Source organism: Phyllobates terribilis, unplaced genomic scaffold (genome assembly GCF_046119375.1).
Source record: "Phyllobates terribilis strain yellow unplaced genomic scaffold, ASM4611937v1 Scaffold_2__4_contigs__length_985480577, whole genome shotgun sequence".
Lineage (NCBI taxonomy): Eukaryota > Metazoa > Chordata > Amphibia > Anura > Dendrobatidae > Phyllobates > Phyllobates terribilis.
Window position 1 is genome coordinate 793,336,750 of NW_027362762.1, and position 18,021 is coordinate 793,354,770.

Consider the following 18,021-nt stretch of genomic DNA (forward strand, 5'->3'; position numbering starts at 1 on the left):
TGAAGAAGTTAAGCAATGGAAAGCGGCAGGAGCCGTGCTGGCAAGTCGCAAAGATTCAAAGGTCAACTCGACTCTTTACCAAGTGGATGGGAAGCCTTGCTTGCCTAGACGCATGTACTCAGCTGTGGCAGCATGGGCTCACGGGCCTACACACAGAGGAAAGAATCAAGCCTTGGCATGTATCAAGAAACTGTACTTTGCACCCGGAATCTCTTCCACTGTGACTGCGTACTCAAAATCCTGCTCTGTCTGCGCTACCTGCAACCCAACGTGTACGGCACGGGTCCCTCTTCAACACCTGGCTAAACCAGACTACCCTTGGCAGAGAATACAAGTCGACCATATCCAAATGCCTAAAGCAGGAAAATAGGAGTACGTTTTGGTAGCCGTGGATATGTTCTCAGCCTGGCCCGAGGCCTACCCGGTTGTCAACATGACTGCTAAAGTCACAGCCAAGAAACTGATCACCGAAATTGCCTGCAGATTTGGAGTTCCCCAAGTCATAGAATCGGATCAAGGACCAGCTTTCACAGCAAATATCTACGAAGAACTCTGGAACATGTTGGGAACAGATTTGGGCCTTCACACTCCATACCATCCTGCCAGTTCAGGCAAAGTGGAGAGAATGAATTCCACACTCAAGACCCAGCTCTTGAAAATGACCTAAGATCATCCCCTCCCCTGGCCCGACCTACTCCCCATAGTATTGTATCATATCACACACACTCCTCAGGCCAAACATGGGCTGACTCCCTATAAAAATTTTGTTTGGGACCCCCACCCAAGATAGGAGAGATTAGGCCCCAAGAGTTGTCTGAAACACATGATAGAGTGGTAAAATTTGTGATTGCCTTGTCTAGAGAATTGACTAACACCCGCTCTCCAGTATCTGCTTCTCTCCCAGAATCTACAGGTGATGCAGTACATGATTTCATCCCAGGCGATCTAGTGTATGTGAAGAAGTTTGTCCGGAAAGACTGCCTCCAGCCGCAGTTCGAGGGACCGTACACTGTGCTTCTCACCACCCCGACGGCTCTGAAGCTTGAGGGCAAGAGCACCTGGATTCACGCCTCCCACTGCAAGAGAGACAGAACGAGTCTATAAAAGATGACTACCTTCTTCTATATCCTTTCCATATGCTTACTGTCTGTCCCAGGGTGGACAGCTACCACACAGGGGTAGATATCTCCTTCTTTTCAGGTTGGTTGGGAGGGCTCAAGGGATTCCTCCAACAAGTTTGTCTAGTAATGGGAGGTCAATTAGTATTGGGCCTGGTGGTCCTGTGCTGCATAGTCCCCTTATACAGGAAAAATATAACCAATGCTGTCCCAACCTCCGGGACCTTTCTGAATCAAGAGAAGATATGGAGAAATACACTCCTTTGAACAAGTCTGACCAGCCCCCCCATGACAAAGTTCAATTGAGAGATTTAGTTTAGGGACAGTTGGGAGAACTCCATGTGTCACCCAGGATAGGGCTCGATTGTCTGGGGGCGTCCCATAAGGGGGCAGCTTCTAAGATGATTGGGTGAAGAAATCCACCTCCCCTCTCCCCACACATGGACAGTCTCAAAGGCCCCGAAGCAAGGGAAAGCTTAGTGTTTAGGGGGGAATGTCGAGGTAAAAGAGAATATATATTTTTGTAACTTTTATACGCTTTTTTGCTAATGTACTAACCACCATTTTGTGTCTTATAACAATAAGCTTTCCTTGCTACATATTACTCAAATCGAAACTTAAACTAAGACAGTTCCAGTGTTGCCAAGACTTATTTCAGAGAAACGAAACAAGATTATAAGCTGACGGCTGCAATATCTGCCCAGAGACTGAGATAAGGAGATGTGGACCAATCAGGAGTGGCCAGACACTGGACTTTCATGGCTTGCCCCGCTCCGGACAACCCCTATCCCCTCCCCATTATGTAGTGTATTTAGGTTTGTGTATGTAGGAATAAACACAGAACATTGCTGAGAACGTTGTCTGTAGTAGTCTTTTGAGCATGCTCTGAGTTTGAACCAGCTTGTTGTCTGACTCATTCTTTGAATGGTTGACCCATGCTCATAGTTTGAATTTGGAGTGACTGGAGGACGAGTGGAATGTCATCACGACCCCCACAATTTAGCCACTTTTCATCAGATATTTAGCAATGGGAATAGCTCTTAGGTTGTGTGCCCACGATGCGTTTTTTAAGCGTTTCCGCAGAGGCAAAAACGCTGCAGAAATGCTTAAACGCTTGGTAGAAGGTCTGCCATGTCCCCCAATGATAATCCGCATGTGCTGTGCACATGCTGCGGAAATTTCCGCTGCGGGTTATCATTGCGGAAAAAAACGCAGCACTACCAATTATTTTGCTGAAGCGCAGCGTTTTCGCCGCCATTGACTTTCATTGGAACGCATGGATTCCGCAAGACTGCATCTGTACATGCAGAATCCAAGCGTTTCAATGTGCAGATGGTACCCGGGAGTGGAGGAGAAGAGACTCTCCTCCAGACCCAGGTACCATAGAACCTGTAAAAAAAAAGAATAAAATAAAAGATAAATATATTTACCTTCTGTTGTCCCCCGGTGTGCTTGTCTTCGTTTGCTGGCAGATCGCGGTGGACTGAAGGACCTGCGGTGACGTCATTTAGTCATGTGACGGGTCACGCAACGCTGACGTCGGCAGGTCCTTCAGTGTACCGCGAGCAGCCGGCAAGCCAGGACGGAGCGAAGCAAGACTCCGGGGGCCATCAGAAGGTAACTATAAATTTATTTTTTTTTTTACCATTCTTTAAGGCCACAGTATATAAATCCATGCAGTTTGCATGGATTTTATATAGTGTGACCAAGTTGTCAAGCACTTTCCAAGTGATGCTAAAATCGCTTGGAAAAGCGCTTGTCAACCCGCATGCAGAAATGCAAGTGAAGAACGCTTCACATCCACATGTCCCTGGCAGGAAAAACGCATGTACAATCTGCATGTACAATCCGCACGCGTTTTTTCTGACAGGGAGATGCAGAAATGCTCAGGAAAAAATCCAGAGCTTTTCTGCATCTTGGGCACATAGCCTTAGAAAGGTCCAAACCTGGTAGAATTGCATAATACCGCAGGGAGCAGATGGGTTTCCATGGCAGCTGGTGGCCTGCTCAAGGTCACGCGATCTGTCACATGACTAAATTACGTCACCGCAGGTCCTTTCACACCACTGCGAGCTGTACAAGACACCAGACGTAGCGGAGAAAACACCGGGGGCCATCAGAAGGCAAGTATAATCTTTATTTTTTATTTTAAATTCTTTTTTTCAGGTTCTATGGTACCTGAGTCTGGAGGAGAGTCTCCTCTTCTCCAGACCGACGTACCATCCACACATTGAATCGCTTAATATCCGCATGTGCACATGTGCTCATGCGGATATTATGCGATTCAATGCAAGTCAATGGCGGCAATTACTCTGCGTGTCCGCAAAATTAATAGACATGCTGCATATTTTTCCGCAATGATAATCCACAGAGGAAATTTCCGCAGCATGTGCACAGCACATAAGGATTATCATTGGGGACCATGGGGCACGGCTTACCAAGCTTTTTTTAAGCGTTTTCACTGCGGAAATTCCGCGGCAAAAAAGCTTGAAAAAAGCATAGTGGGCACGCAGCCTAAGTATTCCACTTTTTATTTTTGTTTGTTTGTTTGTTTTTGTTTTGTTTAAATTCATCATATGGTTCCAGAGATATCGCCCTTTTTGTTTAGGGTATGTGCACGCTAAGTATTTGGTGCAGAAATTTCTACATCATTTCTGCCATCTCTTGGCAGGAAACACGCAGCGTAAAATATGTGCGTTTTTGACATGCCTTATCACTATACCTACTTCATATCTAAAACTTTTTTAGTTTTAATCAATTTAGCTTTGTAATACCTTTTGCGGTCTCTTCCAACTTGACCACATGTTTATTTTTTGAAACATCTTTAGTACTGCTGTCAGGATCTTGTTTTATCTTCGCTTTTTTAGGGGAGGTCGCTTTAGCCTCTTTAGGAGGAGCAGAGTCATATTCCTGCTTGGGTACTGGAGGGGGTTTTCTGCGATTAGCTGGAGAAGCCTAATATATATTTAAAAAAAATAAACCAATAAAACACTTTTTCAAGAAGTATTTAAAGAAAATAAGCTTTTTGTTGGGGTGCATGTTTTTGGATTGTTACCCTGGAAGGTGGAGATGCAGCAGGCATTGAAAAAGGGTTAAGTGGTACCCCTGCAGGTCTCTTCTTCTTTAGTGTTATTACCGGTGGTGGAGTCATTTGTGTTGGCTAGGTAGGAAGGAAAAAAAATGAAAAACAGAAAGTCACAATGTCAGGGTAAAAAAGAATGTATATATATTTTCTCTACTTTTATACTTTTATACGCTTTGCTTATGTACTAACCACCATTTTGTGTCTTATAACAATAAGCTTTCCTTGCTACGTATTACTCAAATCGCAACTTAAACTAAGACAGTTCCAGTGTTGCCAAGACTTATTTCAGAGAAACGAAACAAGATTATAAGCTGACGGCTGCAATATCTGCCCAGAGACTGAGATAAGGAGATGTGGACCAATCAGGAGTGGCCAGACACTGGACTTTCATGGCTTACCCCGCCCCGGACAACCCCTTTCCCCTCCCCATTATGTAGTGTATTTAGGCTTGTGTATGTAGGAATAAACACAGAACATTGCTGAGAACGTTGTCTGTAGTAGTCTTTTGAGCGTGCTCTGAGTTTGAACCAGCTTGTTGTCTGACTCATTCTTTGAATGGTTGACCCATGCTCATAGCCTTAATTTGGAGTGACTGGAGGACGAGTGGAATGTCATCACGACCCCCACAAATGGCGCTCAACGTGCGGCGTGGCTAGCGGTACGCCGCCCTCCCGGACCCATATCGCTGATTTCCCTGGTGGTGACCGCGGTGGCTGAATTTGAGGCCTGATCAACCTCCATCGAACACGGTAAGTTGAGATGTATTTTATATGTCTCACTTGCCTGTGTGTCAGCCGCAGCGGTTTCTGTGGGGCTGTCAGGTTGGATCTGGGTGGGTGATCGGTCGAGTGGTGAGACCTCAGGCGTCCCGCACCACGTCCTGAACCAGCAAGTGTTAAAACGAGTGACGCCGCATGCCTGCGCGTGCTCGTGTGAACACCATCTCCTCCTCCTCCGGTCAGTGAACTCTCTTTAGATAGCTGCCTCCCGTAACTGATAATCGAGGTTTCAAAGCATTCCTGAATTGTAGTGTAAGGGAGAAAGGATCTGTGACGAATTGAGGTGTACTCTTCGTCTTATACAGAGAAACCTCATAAGGAGGTGTTCTGCTGTCAGGATCTGTGACGAATTGAGGTGTACTCTTCGTCTTATACAGAGAAACCTCATAAGGAGTGGTTCTGCTGTCAGGATCTGTGACGAATTGAGGTGTACTCTTCGTCTTATACAGAGAAACCTCATAAGGAGGTGTTCTGCTGTCAGGATCTGTGACGAATTGAGGTGTACTCTTCGTCTTATACAGAGAAACCTCATAAGGAGGGGTTCTGCTGTCAGTCAGGGTGCCGTGGTGAGTCGTACTGTAAAGTCGCCATTCAAGGTTAGGAAAAAGGGATAGATGAGGGGTCTCTCTGTCTTATCAGTGTATTGAGGAGTACTCTACACTGACGGGTGGCGACCTGTAGACTGCACCAGTGATCTGAGTCGCGACAGATCATTGCATTCTATAAGAAAATGTTGCGTATATTCAAATTTGAAAGATCTCGTAAGTTGCGGAATGCTGCTGTGGGAGTTAAGCCAATTAGTGGAGTTACGGGAAGGCAAGAAGAATGTTAGGAATTTGTATAACATGATAAGCTTATCCAGTACAGGCAGGCTTTAACTTTCAGTGTAGAAAGAATGTGTTACACAGAAATTGGGAAAGCTGGGTGAGGACTTCTGCACCAGGCTCAAGCACATCTTAGAGTAGCGAGTGATTTGAAGTCTGAAGGCTGGAAAGAAGTAGATGGTGTGGGGGGGGGGCAAAGAATGCCGAGCCTTTGTTCGGATACATGAAAGCTGCAGACTGTGATTTGTTATGTGCCCCCAAAATGGCCGTTGCACCTTTGATGCCTGTCACTACACCGAGCCCTCAGCCACCGCCCTATAATGGTGCCGACAACAAATCACCGGAGGGGTGGACGTGTCGGGGGTGTGGAGAGCAAAACCCACCCTGGGCGGAGTTCTGCTGTGTCTGTGGGGCGGGCCGCCCATGGCACGATGCCCAGCCTGCCTCCAAGAACATTCCCACTCCCACTCTAACTCCTCCCTCCAACGGCCATCTTACTACACCTTTTCCTGCCTCCAAGAACAATCCCACTCCACCTCCTCCCTCCAACGGCCATCTTACTACACCTTTTCCTGCCTCCAAGAACAATCCCACTCCACCTCCTCCCTCCCACGGCCATCTTGCTACACCTCTTACTTGTTGTGGGAGGCCCGGAAAGCCCCAATCCGGCCTATATCCACTACTAGATCCGTCCGGTGCATATTACCGGCCACCAGCACAGGTGGAAAAGCCCGCAGTCCCAGAGCACCCATCTGAAACTAATGTGACACCCTCTGCTCCAGTCCACGATGCTGAGACGCTTCCCCTGTTTCCTATGGGAGTCACCCACAACCCTGGGGATATCCTCCTCAACTCCCCAGAATTTCAGGCCAGACTGCTCTCCCTCCGCCAACATACTGTTACTCAAGACAATACGGAGCCAGATGAGGGATGGGCTCAAGATACTCCAGTCCCCCCTCCTTTACCCCATACGTCTCCTATGGCATCCTCCACCCCACATCCATTACCCGTACTCCGGCCCTTGCTCCAAGCAACTGCTGAAAGAACACCACCCCCCAGCCCCTCAGAAGTCTGGGACCCCTGCCGCTCCCGTAATCTAGTAGACCCATCAGGACGCCCTGTCACTCTGTCAATAGGCTATGGTGACATCCTTACACATCGGGTGGGGGCCATAGTCAACCCTGCAAACACCTGTATGAGCCATGTTGGAGGATTGGCTCGCAAAATTTCCCTTGCTGCTGGTTCTACTCTAGCTGCAGAATGCCAGGCTCACTTAGCCGAAAACGGAGGGCTTTCACAAGGCCAGACCTTAGTCACCCGTGCGGGTAAACTGCCCGCTGATGTCATCATACATGCAGTGGGTCCTGTTTATGACTCCCGGAACCCTGAAGAGTCACGTTCCACTCTCGCATCTACCATCCGTTCAGTACTCCTTCATGCAGGAAAATTGAGTCATCAGGATATGCCCAGACGCACTTTAACGATACCACTCATATCTTCTGGAATTTTCGGCTACCCACTCGGGCCGTGCATGGAGGAACACGTACTGGCCCTCAAGGAAGGCGTAGAGACCCTCCCTCATGGATTGGACTCGATACGCATTGTCTGTGTCCGTAGTCCAGCAGTTCATGTTGCTATGCCTTTGGCCCTTGAGCTACTAGTGGCAACCTCCTCCCCGACACCGATTCCCAATGCGGTTCTGTTGCCTGAAGAATCCTCCCTAGCGGCCACCCCAAACACCACCAAGGAACAAGCGACGCTGCCCGGTCCTCAACAAGTTCCTGGACCTTTAGGGATGATTAAATATCAACCCTTTACCCCAGTACAAGTAGACACTCTGGTCTCAAAGCTTCCTGATCCCGATAAATCTCCCATGCAGTATGCTAGACGCTTGGACACAACCAGAGCCATTTATGGTGCAACCTGGGCTGATTTGGCAGGTATCACATCTGTGAAGGCCAAGGAATATTTCTTGCCCACTATCGAAAAGGCCATGGATTCCACAAAAGCAGGATCCCTTAGTACGTATGAATCCGGCCTAGAATACATGAAACAGTTAAAGGCCTGGGCTCAGGATTGCTTGTCAGATCAAGCTGGGTCTGTACAAGATGTTCAACAAGACCCTGATGAATCTGTGGAAAGATATGCTGCAAGACTCAGCATGCATTTTGAGGATCTCGGATACAGTCCTCACGTCAAGACGCAGGCCGCCCTGTTGGTTCAGGCCCTAGTAGATGGCCTACAAGACGCTCTCAGAGATGAAGTCCTGAGAGTACGGCCCGAGATTCGTTCTTCTTCTTTCAACGACGCGGTGGACATCGTTAAAGCTTTCCAAAAATCAATGCTAAAAATGAAAAAGGATACTAAGCCAAAGAAGAAAACCGCTCCTGCCATGGTATATCAAGCTCAAGAAAGCTACCCACCCCCTGGCAACCAACATGGAATCAAGTGGGTAATGGTTAAAGGCACAGGTGATAATACTCCTCCCACATATAGAAAACAAGACAGAAGAGATGACAAGGGACCATCTAGAAACAGAAGACAATCTCGTGATTCTGAAGGACGAATGTTGTGTTGGGAGTGTGGTAGCCTTGACCACATCCTCAGAGACTGTCCAACCCGCAGACAGTACCATGACCGGTCGTTCCGTGACGGTCCACACAACCATGGACCTTCCCGTGAACCATCTCATCCACGCCAATGACGGCTCGGTCAACCAGGGTCCACTTTCCCGGCTACGCATCTCACGGCCGCCTGTGGGACTGTCACTTTACAGGTGGACCATCAACCACTGGAGTTCCTGGTGGACACTGGGGCGGCCACATCTGTCATTTCCTCTGCACAGCTCCCTTCTTCTGTATCCCTATCACCGGATACCCTCATCTGTGTAGGGGTGGAAGGCCAACATATTTCCTCTCCACTCACAGTCCCTGTGTCTGCAGGACCGTTCACCGGAGTACTCACAAGATTCTTGGTCTCTGAAACTTGCCCTGTCAACCTGTTGGGAGCCGATCTCTTAGAGCGGATGAAGGCAACAATTACCTTCGGAAACCATAGTATGGAGCTTCTTTTGCGGGACCCTCATTCCGAACAAGGGACTGAAGACCGCTGTGTTCTTAAAGCCTTCCCTCTCATGATGATGACCATACAACCTCTGTACGACTGTCTCAAGGATGAAGGCTCAGTTTGGCTTCATGCTGAAGATCCACGTGTTTCTCATCAACACAGACTATGTTTTGACCGCCTTAAACAGGCTGTTGTCTCTGCCCCGGCCTTGGGCTTACCAGACTATACTCAGCCATTTCCCCTTTTTGTCTCGGAATCGGAAGGTCATGCCTCTGGAGTTCTAGCACAACGCTATGATCTTAAGTATCGGCCTTTGGGCTACTACTCAGCCCGCCTGGACCCTGTCGCCCGAACTACCCCCACGTGCCTTAAGGCGGTCCACGCTGCTCACATCCTCCTTGACAAGTCAGCTAATATCGTCCTTGGACATGATCTAGTTATACAGGCCGGCCATGATCTCTCAGCTGTTCTGCAACAAACATCTCCGAAACATCTAACCAACCAAAGACACCTGCGGCTGCAGTGTTCCCTATTGTTGCCCTCCAATATAACATTTACCAGATGTCTGACTATCAATCCTGCCACTTTGCTTCCACCTTCTAGGGGGGAAGGTGAAGAGGGTGAAGGTCCATTGGTGGAACCTCATGATTGTATAAAAATTTTGCAGGAAGAGACTTCTGCTCCAGAGAATATGGTGGCACATCCGCTCGCAGACCCTCAAGGGAAGTTCCACACGGGATATGCTGTCACAACGGACCTAACAGTCCTCAAGGCTGAAGCTCTACCACCATACATGTCTGCACAAGAAGCTGAACTTGTGGCTCTCACAGAGGCCTGCCACCTGGCAGCAGGAACAAAGGTGAATATATATATACCGATTCCAGGTATGGACATGGAATTTGCAATGATTCTGGACTCTTGTGGAAGTCTAGAGGATTCATCACAGCTGCAGGTACACCAGTGAAACATGTCTCATGGATTAAGGCCCTAATGAAGGCCCTGGAACTACCCATTCAGGTTGCTGTTATCAAGGTCAAGGCTCATGGAAGACTAGAATCCAGAGAAGCCAGGGGCAACCACCTAGCTGACCAAGCAGCCAAGACTGCAGCAGTGGAGAATGTGTCATCAAAGTGGCAGGAAAAGGAAGAAGAGATGGGGGAGACCCTGCAAACAGTAGCTGTGGCGCTCACTAGAGCAAGAGCCAAAGAACAGCCGGCGGAAGACCATACAAGTCCAGCGGAGACACGAGTGGAATCCAGGGGGGTCAGGATGCCTGAAGAAAAATTGTGTGAGGAACAAAGGAAGACCCCCCACTGAAGAAGTCAAGCAATGGAAAGCGGCAGGAGCTGTGCTGGCAGGTCGCAAAGATTCAAAGGTCAACTCGACTCTTTACCAAGTGGATGGGAAGCCTTGCTTGCCTAGACGCATGTACTCAGCTGTGGCAGCATGGGCTCACGGGCCTACACACAGAGGAAAGAATCAAGCCTTGGCATGTATCAAGAAACTGTACTTTGCACCCGGAATCTCTTCCGCTGTGACTGCGTACTCAAAATCCTGCTCTGTCTGCGCTACCTGCAACCCAACGTGTACGGCACGGGTCCCTCTCCAACACCTGGCTAAACCAGACTACCCTTGGCAGAGAATACAAGTCGACCATATCCAAATGCCTAAAGCAGGAAAATAGGAGTACGTTTTGGTAGCCGTGGATATGTTCTCAGCCTGGCCCGAGGCCTACCCGGTTGTCAACATGACTGCTAAAGTCACAGCCAAGAAACTGATCACCGAAATTGCCTGCAGATTTGGAGTTCCCCAAGTCATAGAATCGGATCAAGGACCAGCTTTCACAGCAAATATCTACGAAGAACTCTGGAACATGTTGGGAACAGATTTGGGCCTCCACACTCCATACCATCCTGCCAGTTCAGGCAAAGTGGAGAGAATGAATTCCACACTCAAGACCCAGCTCTTGAAAATGACCTAAGATCATCCCCTCCCCTGGCCCGACCTACTCCCCATAGTATTGTATCATATCACACACACTCCTCAGGCCAAACATGGGCTGACTCCCTATAAAATTTTGTTTGGGACCCCACCCAAGATAGGAGAGATTAGGCCCCAAGAGTTGTCTGAAACACATGATAGAGTGGTAAAATTTGTGATTGCCTTGTCTAGAGAATTGACTAACACCCGCTCTCCAGTATCTGCTTCTCTCCCAGAATCTACAGGTGATGCAGTACATGATTTCATCCCAGGCGATCTAGTGTATGTAAAGAAGTTTGTCCGGAAAGACTGCCTCCAGCCGCAGTTCGAGGGACCGTACACTGTGCTTCTCACCACCCCGACGGCTCTGAAGCTTGAGGGCAAGAGCACCTGTATTCACGCCTCCCACTGCAAGACAGACAGAACGAGTCTATAAAAGATGACTACCTTCTTCTATATCCTTTCCATATGCTTACTGTCTGTCCCAGGGTGGACAGCTACCACACAGGGGTAGATACCTCCTTCTTCTCAGGTTGGTTGGGAGGGCTCAAGGGATTCCTCCAACAAGTTTGTCTAGTAATGGGAGGTCTACTAGTATTGGGCCTGGTGATCCTGTGCTGCATAGTCCCCTTATACAGGAAAGCTATAACCAATGCTGTCCCAACCTCCGGGACCTTTCTGAATCAAGAGAAGATATGGAGAAATACACTCCTTTGAACAAGCCTGACCAGCCCCCCCATGACAAAGTCCAATTGAGAGATTTAGTTTAGGGACAGTTGGGAGAACTCCATGTGTCACCCAGGGTAGGGCTCAATTGTTCGGGGGCGCCCCATAAGGGGGCAGCTTCTAAGATGATTGGGTGAAGAAATCCACCTCCCCTCTCCCCACACATGGACAGTCTCAAAGGCCTCGAAGCAAGGGAAAGCTTAGTGTTTAGGGGGGAATGTCAGGGTAAAAAAGAATGTATATATATTTTCTCTACTTTTATACGCTTTGCTTATGTACTAACCACCATTTTGTGTCTTATAACAATAAGCTTTCCTTGCTACGTATTACTCAAATCGAAACTTAAACTAAGACAGTTCCAGTGTTGCCAAGACTTATTTCAGAGAAACGAAACAAGATTATAAGCTGACGGCTGCAATATCTGCCCAGAGACTGAGATAAGGAGATGTAGACCAATCAGGAGTGGCCAGACACTGGACTTTCATGGCTTACCCCGCCCCGGACAACCCCTTTCCCCTCCCCATTATGTAGTGTATTTAGGTTTGTGTATGTAGGAATAAACACAGAACATTGCTGAGAACGTTGTCTGCAGTAGTCTTTTGAGCGTGCTCTGAGTTTGAACCAGCTTGTTGTCTGACTCATTCTTTGAATGGTTGACCCATGCTCATAGCCTTAATTTGGAGTGACTGGAGGACGAGTGGAATGTCATCACGACCCCCACAACTATACTAGATAAAGTCTTTTCATTTAATATATAATTATAAGGACAAAGTGACCTTGTAAGAAACTTTCAATGAAAAAATCATGTGTCACTGCGACTCCGGAGTCACCTAGATGAATGGAGGTTGAGTGAAATCAAAGTCATAGAAACTATTTAAAAATCATACCTGAGATTTCAGGTCTTGAAGTAAATCACCCAATAGATCATCTTTTGACAAGTCCACAGCTTTATGCTACAAAGAAAATACACAACATTACTAATATTACCCTCATCCAGATAGCAGTATTTATATAGGCTACGGGTTAATGCATTTTCTCCTTTTATACCGTACTATCAACGTGTGGGCACGTGGCTAAACCATTCCCTCAGTAGCCCGACCTACCTCTTACATTGCTGTAATGTATGACACAAAGGAATATACATACCCAGGACAGGGGGAATACAGCAGAGACACAGCGCACGTACCCAGGACAGGGGGGGTACAGCAGAGACACAGCGCACGTACCCAGGACAGGGGGGCGTACAGCAGAGACACAGCGCACGCACCCAGGACAGGGGGGCGTACAGCAGACACACAGCGCACGCACCCAGGACAGGGGGGCGTACAGCAGACACACAGCGCACGCACCCAGGACAGGGGGGCGTACAGCAGACACACAGCGCACGCACCCAGGACAGGGGGGCGTACAGCAGACACACAGCTCATGAACCCAGGACAGGGGGAACATACAGCTCATGCACCCAGGACAGGGGGGCGTACAGCAGAGGCACAGCGCATGCACCCAGGACAGGGGGGCGTACAGCAGAGACACAGCGCATGCACCCAGGACAGGGGGAACATACAGCAGAGACACAGCGCATGCACCCAGGACAGGGGGAACATACAGCAGAGACACCGCGCACGTACCTAGGACAGGGGGGCGTACAGCAGAGACACAGCGCACGTACCCAGGACAGGGGGGCGTACAGCAGAGACACAGCGCACGTACCCAGGACAGGGGGGCGTACAGCAGAGACACAGCGCACGTACCCAGGACAGGGGGGCGTACAGCAGAGACACAGCGCACGTACCCAGGACAGGGGGGCGTACAGTAGAGACACAGCGCATGTACCTAGGACAGGGGGAACATACAGCAGACACAGCGCATGCACCCAGGACAGGGGGAACATACAGCAGACACACAGCGCACGCACCCAGGACAGGGGGGCGTACAGCAGAGACACAGCGCACGTACCTAGGACAGGAGGAACATACAGCAGAGACACAGCGCATGCACCCAGGACAGGGGGAACATACAGCAGAGACACAGCGCACGCACCCAGGACAGGGGTGCGTACAGCAGACACACAGCGCACGCACCCAGAACAGGGGGGCGTACAGCAGAGACACAGCGCACGCACCCAGGACAGGGGGGCGTACAGCAGAGACACAGCGCACGCACCCAGGACAGGGGGGCGTACAGCAGAGACACAGCGCACGCACCCAGGACAGGGGGAACATACAGCTCATGCACCCAGGACAGGGGGGCGTACAGCAGAGGCACAGCGCATGCACCCAGGACAGGGGAAACATACAGCAGAGACACAGCGCATGTACCCAGGACAGGGGAAACATACAGAAGAGACACAGCGCATGCACCCAGGACAGGGGGAACATACAGCAGAGACACAGCTCATGCACCCAGGACAGGGGGAACATACAGCAGAGACACAGCTCATGCACCCAGGACAGGGGAAACATACAGCAGAGACACAGCGCATGTACCCAGGACAGGGGAAACATACAGCAGAGACACAGCGCATGCACCCAGGACAGGGGGAACATACAGCAGAGACACAGCGCACGCACCCAGGACAGGGGGAACATACAGCTCATGCACCCAGGACAGGGGAAACATACAGCAGAGACACAGCGCATGCACCCAGGACAGGGGGAACATACAGCAGAGACACAGCGCACGCACCCAGGACAGGGGGAACATACAGCTCATGCACCCAGGACAGGGGGGCGTACAGCAGAGACACGGCGCACGTACCCAGGACAGGGGGGCGTACAGCAGAGACACGGCGCACGTACCCAGGACAGGGGGGCGTACAGCAGAGACACGGCGCACGTACCCAGGACAGGGGGGCGTACAGCAGACACACGGCGCACGCACCCAGGACAGGGGGGCGTACAGCAGACACACGGCGCACGCACCCAGGACAGGGGGGCGTACAGCAGACACACGGCGCACGCACCCAGGACAGGGGGGTGTACAGCAGACACACGGCGCACGCACCCAGGACAGGGGGGCGTACAGCAGACACACGGCGCACGCGCCCAGGACAGGGGGGCATACAGCAGACACACGGCGCACGCGCCCGGGACAGGGAGGCGTACAGCAGACACACGGCGCACGCGCCCGGGACAGGGGGGCGTACAGCAGACACACAGCGCACGCGCCCGGGACAGGGGGGCGTACAGCAGACACACAGCGCACGCACCCGGGACAGGGGGGCGTACAGCAGACACACAGCGCACGCACCCGGGACAGGGGGGCGTACAGCAGAGAGACAGAGCACGCACCCAGGACAGGGGGGCGTACAGCAGAAACACAGAGCATGTACCCAGGACAGGGGGGCGTACAGCAGAGACACAGCGCATTCACCCAGGACAGGGGGGCGTACAGCAGAAACACAGCGCATGCACCCAGGACAGGGGGGCGTACAGCAGAAACACAGCGCATGCACCCAGGACAGGGGGGCGTACAGCAGACACACAGCGCATGCACCCAGGACAGGGGAAACATACAGCAGAGACACAGCGCATGCACCCAGGACAGGGGGAACATACAGCGCATGCACCCAGGACAGGGGAAACTTACAGCAGAGACACAGCGCATGCACCCAGGACAGGGGGGCGTACAGCAGAGACACAGCGCATGCACCCAGGACAGGGGGAACATACAGCAGAGACACAGCTCATGCACCCAGGACAGGGGGAACATACAGCAGAGACACAGCTCATGCACCCAGGACAGGGGGAACATACAGCAGAGACACAGCTCATGCACCCAGGACAGGGGGGCGTACAGCAGGCATACAGCGCACGCACCCAGGACAGGGGGGCGTACAGCAGACACACAGCGCACGCACCCAGGACAGGGGGGCGTACAGCAGACACACAGCGCACGCACCCAGGACAGGGGGGCGTACAGCAGACACACAGCGCACGCACCCAGGACAGAGGGAACATACAGCAGAGACACAGCGCATGCACCCAGGACAGAGGGAACATACAGCAGAGACACGGCTCATGAACCCAGGACAGGGGGAACATACAGCAGAGACACAGCGCATGCACCCAGGACAGGGGGAACATACAGCAGAGACACAGCTCATGCACCCAGGACAGGGGGGCGTACAGCAGACACACAGCGCACGCGCCCAGGACAGGGGGGCGTACAGCAGACACAGCGCACGCGCCCAGGACAGGGGGGCGTACAGCAGACACACAGCGCACGCACCCAGGACAGGGTGGCGTACAGCAGAGACACAGCGCACACACCCAGGACAGGGGGGCGTACAGCAGAGACACAGAGCACGTACCCAGGACAGGGTTGCGTACAGCAGAGACACAGCGCAGGCACCCAGGACAGGGGGGCGTACAGCAGAGACACAGCGCATGCACCCAAGACAGGGGGGCGTACAGCAGAGACACAGCGCATGCACCCAGGACAGGGGGAACATACAGCAGAGACACAGCGCATTCACCCAGGACAGGGGGGCGTACAGCAGAAACAGCGCATGCACCCAAGACAGGGGGGCGTACAGCAGACACACAGCGCATGCACCCAGGACAGGGGAAACATACCGCAGAGACACAGCGCATGCACCCAGGACAGGGGGAACATACAGCAGAGACACAGTGCATTCACCCAGGACAGGGGGGCGTACAGCAGAAACAGCGCATGCACCCAGGACAGGGGGGCGTACAGCAGACACACAGCGCATGCACCCAGGACAGGGGAAACATACCGCAGAGACACAGCGCATGCACCCAGGACAGGGGGAACATACAGCAGAGACACAGCTCATGCACCCAGGACAGGGGGAACATACAGCAGAGACACAGCTCATGAACCCAGGACAGGGGGAACATACAGGTCATGCACCCAGGACAGGGGGGCGTACAGCAGAGACACAGCGCATGCACCCAGGACAGGGGTAACATACAGCAGAGACACAGCTCATGCACCCAGGACAGGGGGAACATACAGCAGAGACACAGCGCATGTACCCAGGACAGGGGGTACATACAGCTCATGCACCCAGGACAGGGGGGCGTACAGCAGAGACACAGCGCATGCACCCAGGACAGGGGGGCCTACAGCAGAGACACAGCGCACATACCCGGAACAGGAGGGCCTACAGTTAAGACACAGTGCACGTACCCAGAACAGGGGGGAGTACAGCAGAGACACAGCGCAGGTACCCAGGACAGGGGGGCGTACAGCAGAGACACAGCGCATGCACCCAGGACAGGGGGGCGTACAGCAGAGACACAGCGCATGCACCCAGGACAGGGGGAACATACAGCAGAGACACAGCGCATGTACCCAGGACAGGGGGGCGTACAGCATAGACACAGCACACGTACCCAGGACAGGGGGGCATACAGCAGAGACACAGCTCATGTACCCAGGACAGGGGGAACATACAGCTCATGCACCCAGGACAGGGGGGCGTACAGCAGAGACACAGCGCATGCACCCAGGACAGGGGGAACATACAGCAGAGACACAGCTCATGTACCCAGGACAGGGGGAACATACAGCAGAGACACAGCGCATGCACCCAGGACAGGGGGAACATACAGCAGAGACACAGCTCATGTACCCAGGACAGGGGGGCGTACAGCAGAGACACAGCTCATGTACCCAGGACAGGGGGGCGTACAGCAGAGACACAGCTCATGTACCCAGGACAGGGGGAACATACAGCAGAGACACAGCTCATGTACCCAGGACAGGGGGGCGTACAGCAGAGACACAGCTCATGTACCCAGGACAGGGGGAACATACAGCAGAGACACAGCTCATGCACCCAGGACAGGGAGGCCTACAGCAGAGACACAGCGCACGTACCCAGGACAGGGGGAACATACAGCTCATGCACCCAGGACAGGGGGGAACATACAGCAGAGACACATCGCATGTACCCAGGACAGGGGGAACATACAGTAGAGACACAGTGCACGTACCCAGAACAGGGAGGCCTACAGCAGAGACACAGCGCACGTACCCAGGACAGGGGGCCCTACAGCAGAGACACAGCGCACGTGCCCAGAACAAGAAGGGAGGGGAGTACAGCAGAGACACAGCGCACGTACCCGGAACAGGAGGGCGTACAGCAGAGACACAGCGCACGAACCCAGGACAGGAGGACGTACAGCAGAGACACAGCGTATGCACCCAGGACAGGGGGAACATACAGCAGAGACACAGCGCATGCACCCAGGACAGGGGGGCGTACAGCAGAGACACAGCGCACGCACCCAGGACAGGGGGGCGTACAGCAGAGACACAGCGCACGCACCCAGGACAGGGGGGCGTACAGCAGAGACACAGCGCACGCACCCAGGACAGGGGGGCGTACAGCAGAGACACAGCGCACGTACCCAGGACAGGGGGGCGTACAGCAGAGACACAGCGCACGCACCCAGGACAGGGGGGCGTAC

The 18,021-nt window shown here is 52.2% G+C and overlaps 1 protein-coding gene across 1 annotated transcript in view; it reads right to left on the minus strand.

Annotated features, from left to right (window-relative positions):
- POLA1 (DNA polymerase alpha 1, catalytic subunit) overlaps window positions 1-18,021 on the minus strand; it is a 408,365-nt gene that overhangs the window by 374,490 nt on the left and 15,854 nt on the right. Inside the window, exons 6-8 of the mRNA XM_073667407.1 lie at window positions 12,466-12,531; window positions 4,174-4,278; window positions 3,893-4,073 (exon numbers count right to left, since the gene is read on the minus strand). Coding sequence (XP_073523508.1) covers window positions 3,893-4,073; window positions 4,174-4,278; window positions 12,466-12,531 — 352 coding nt within the window. The remainder of the gene's footprint in view (window positions 1-3,892; window positions 4,074-4,173; window positions 4,279-12,465; window positions 12,532-18,021) is intronic.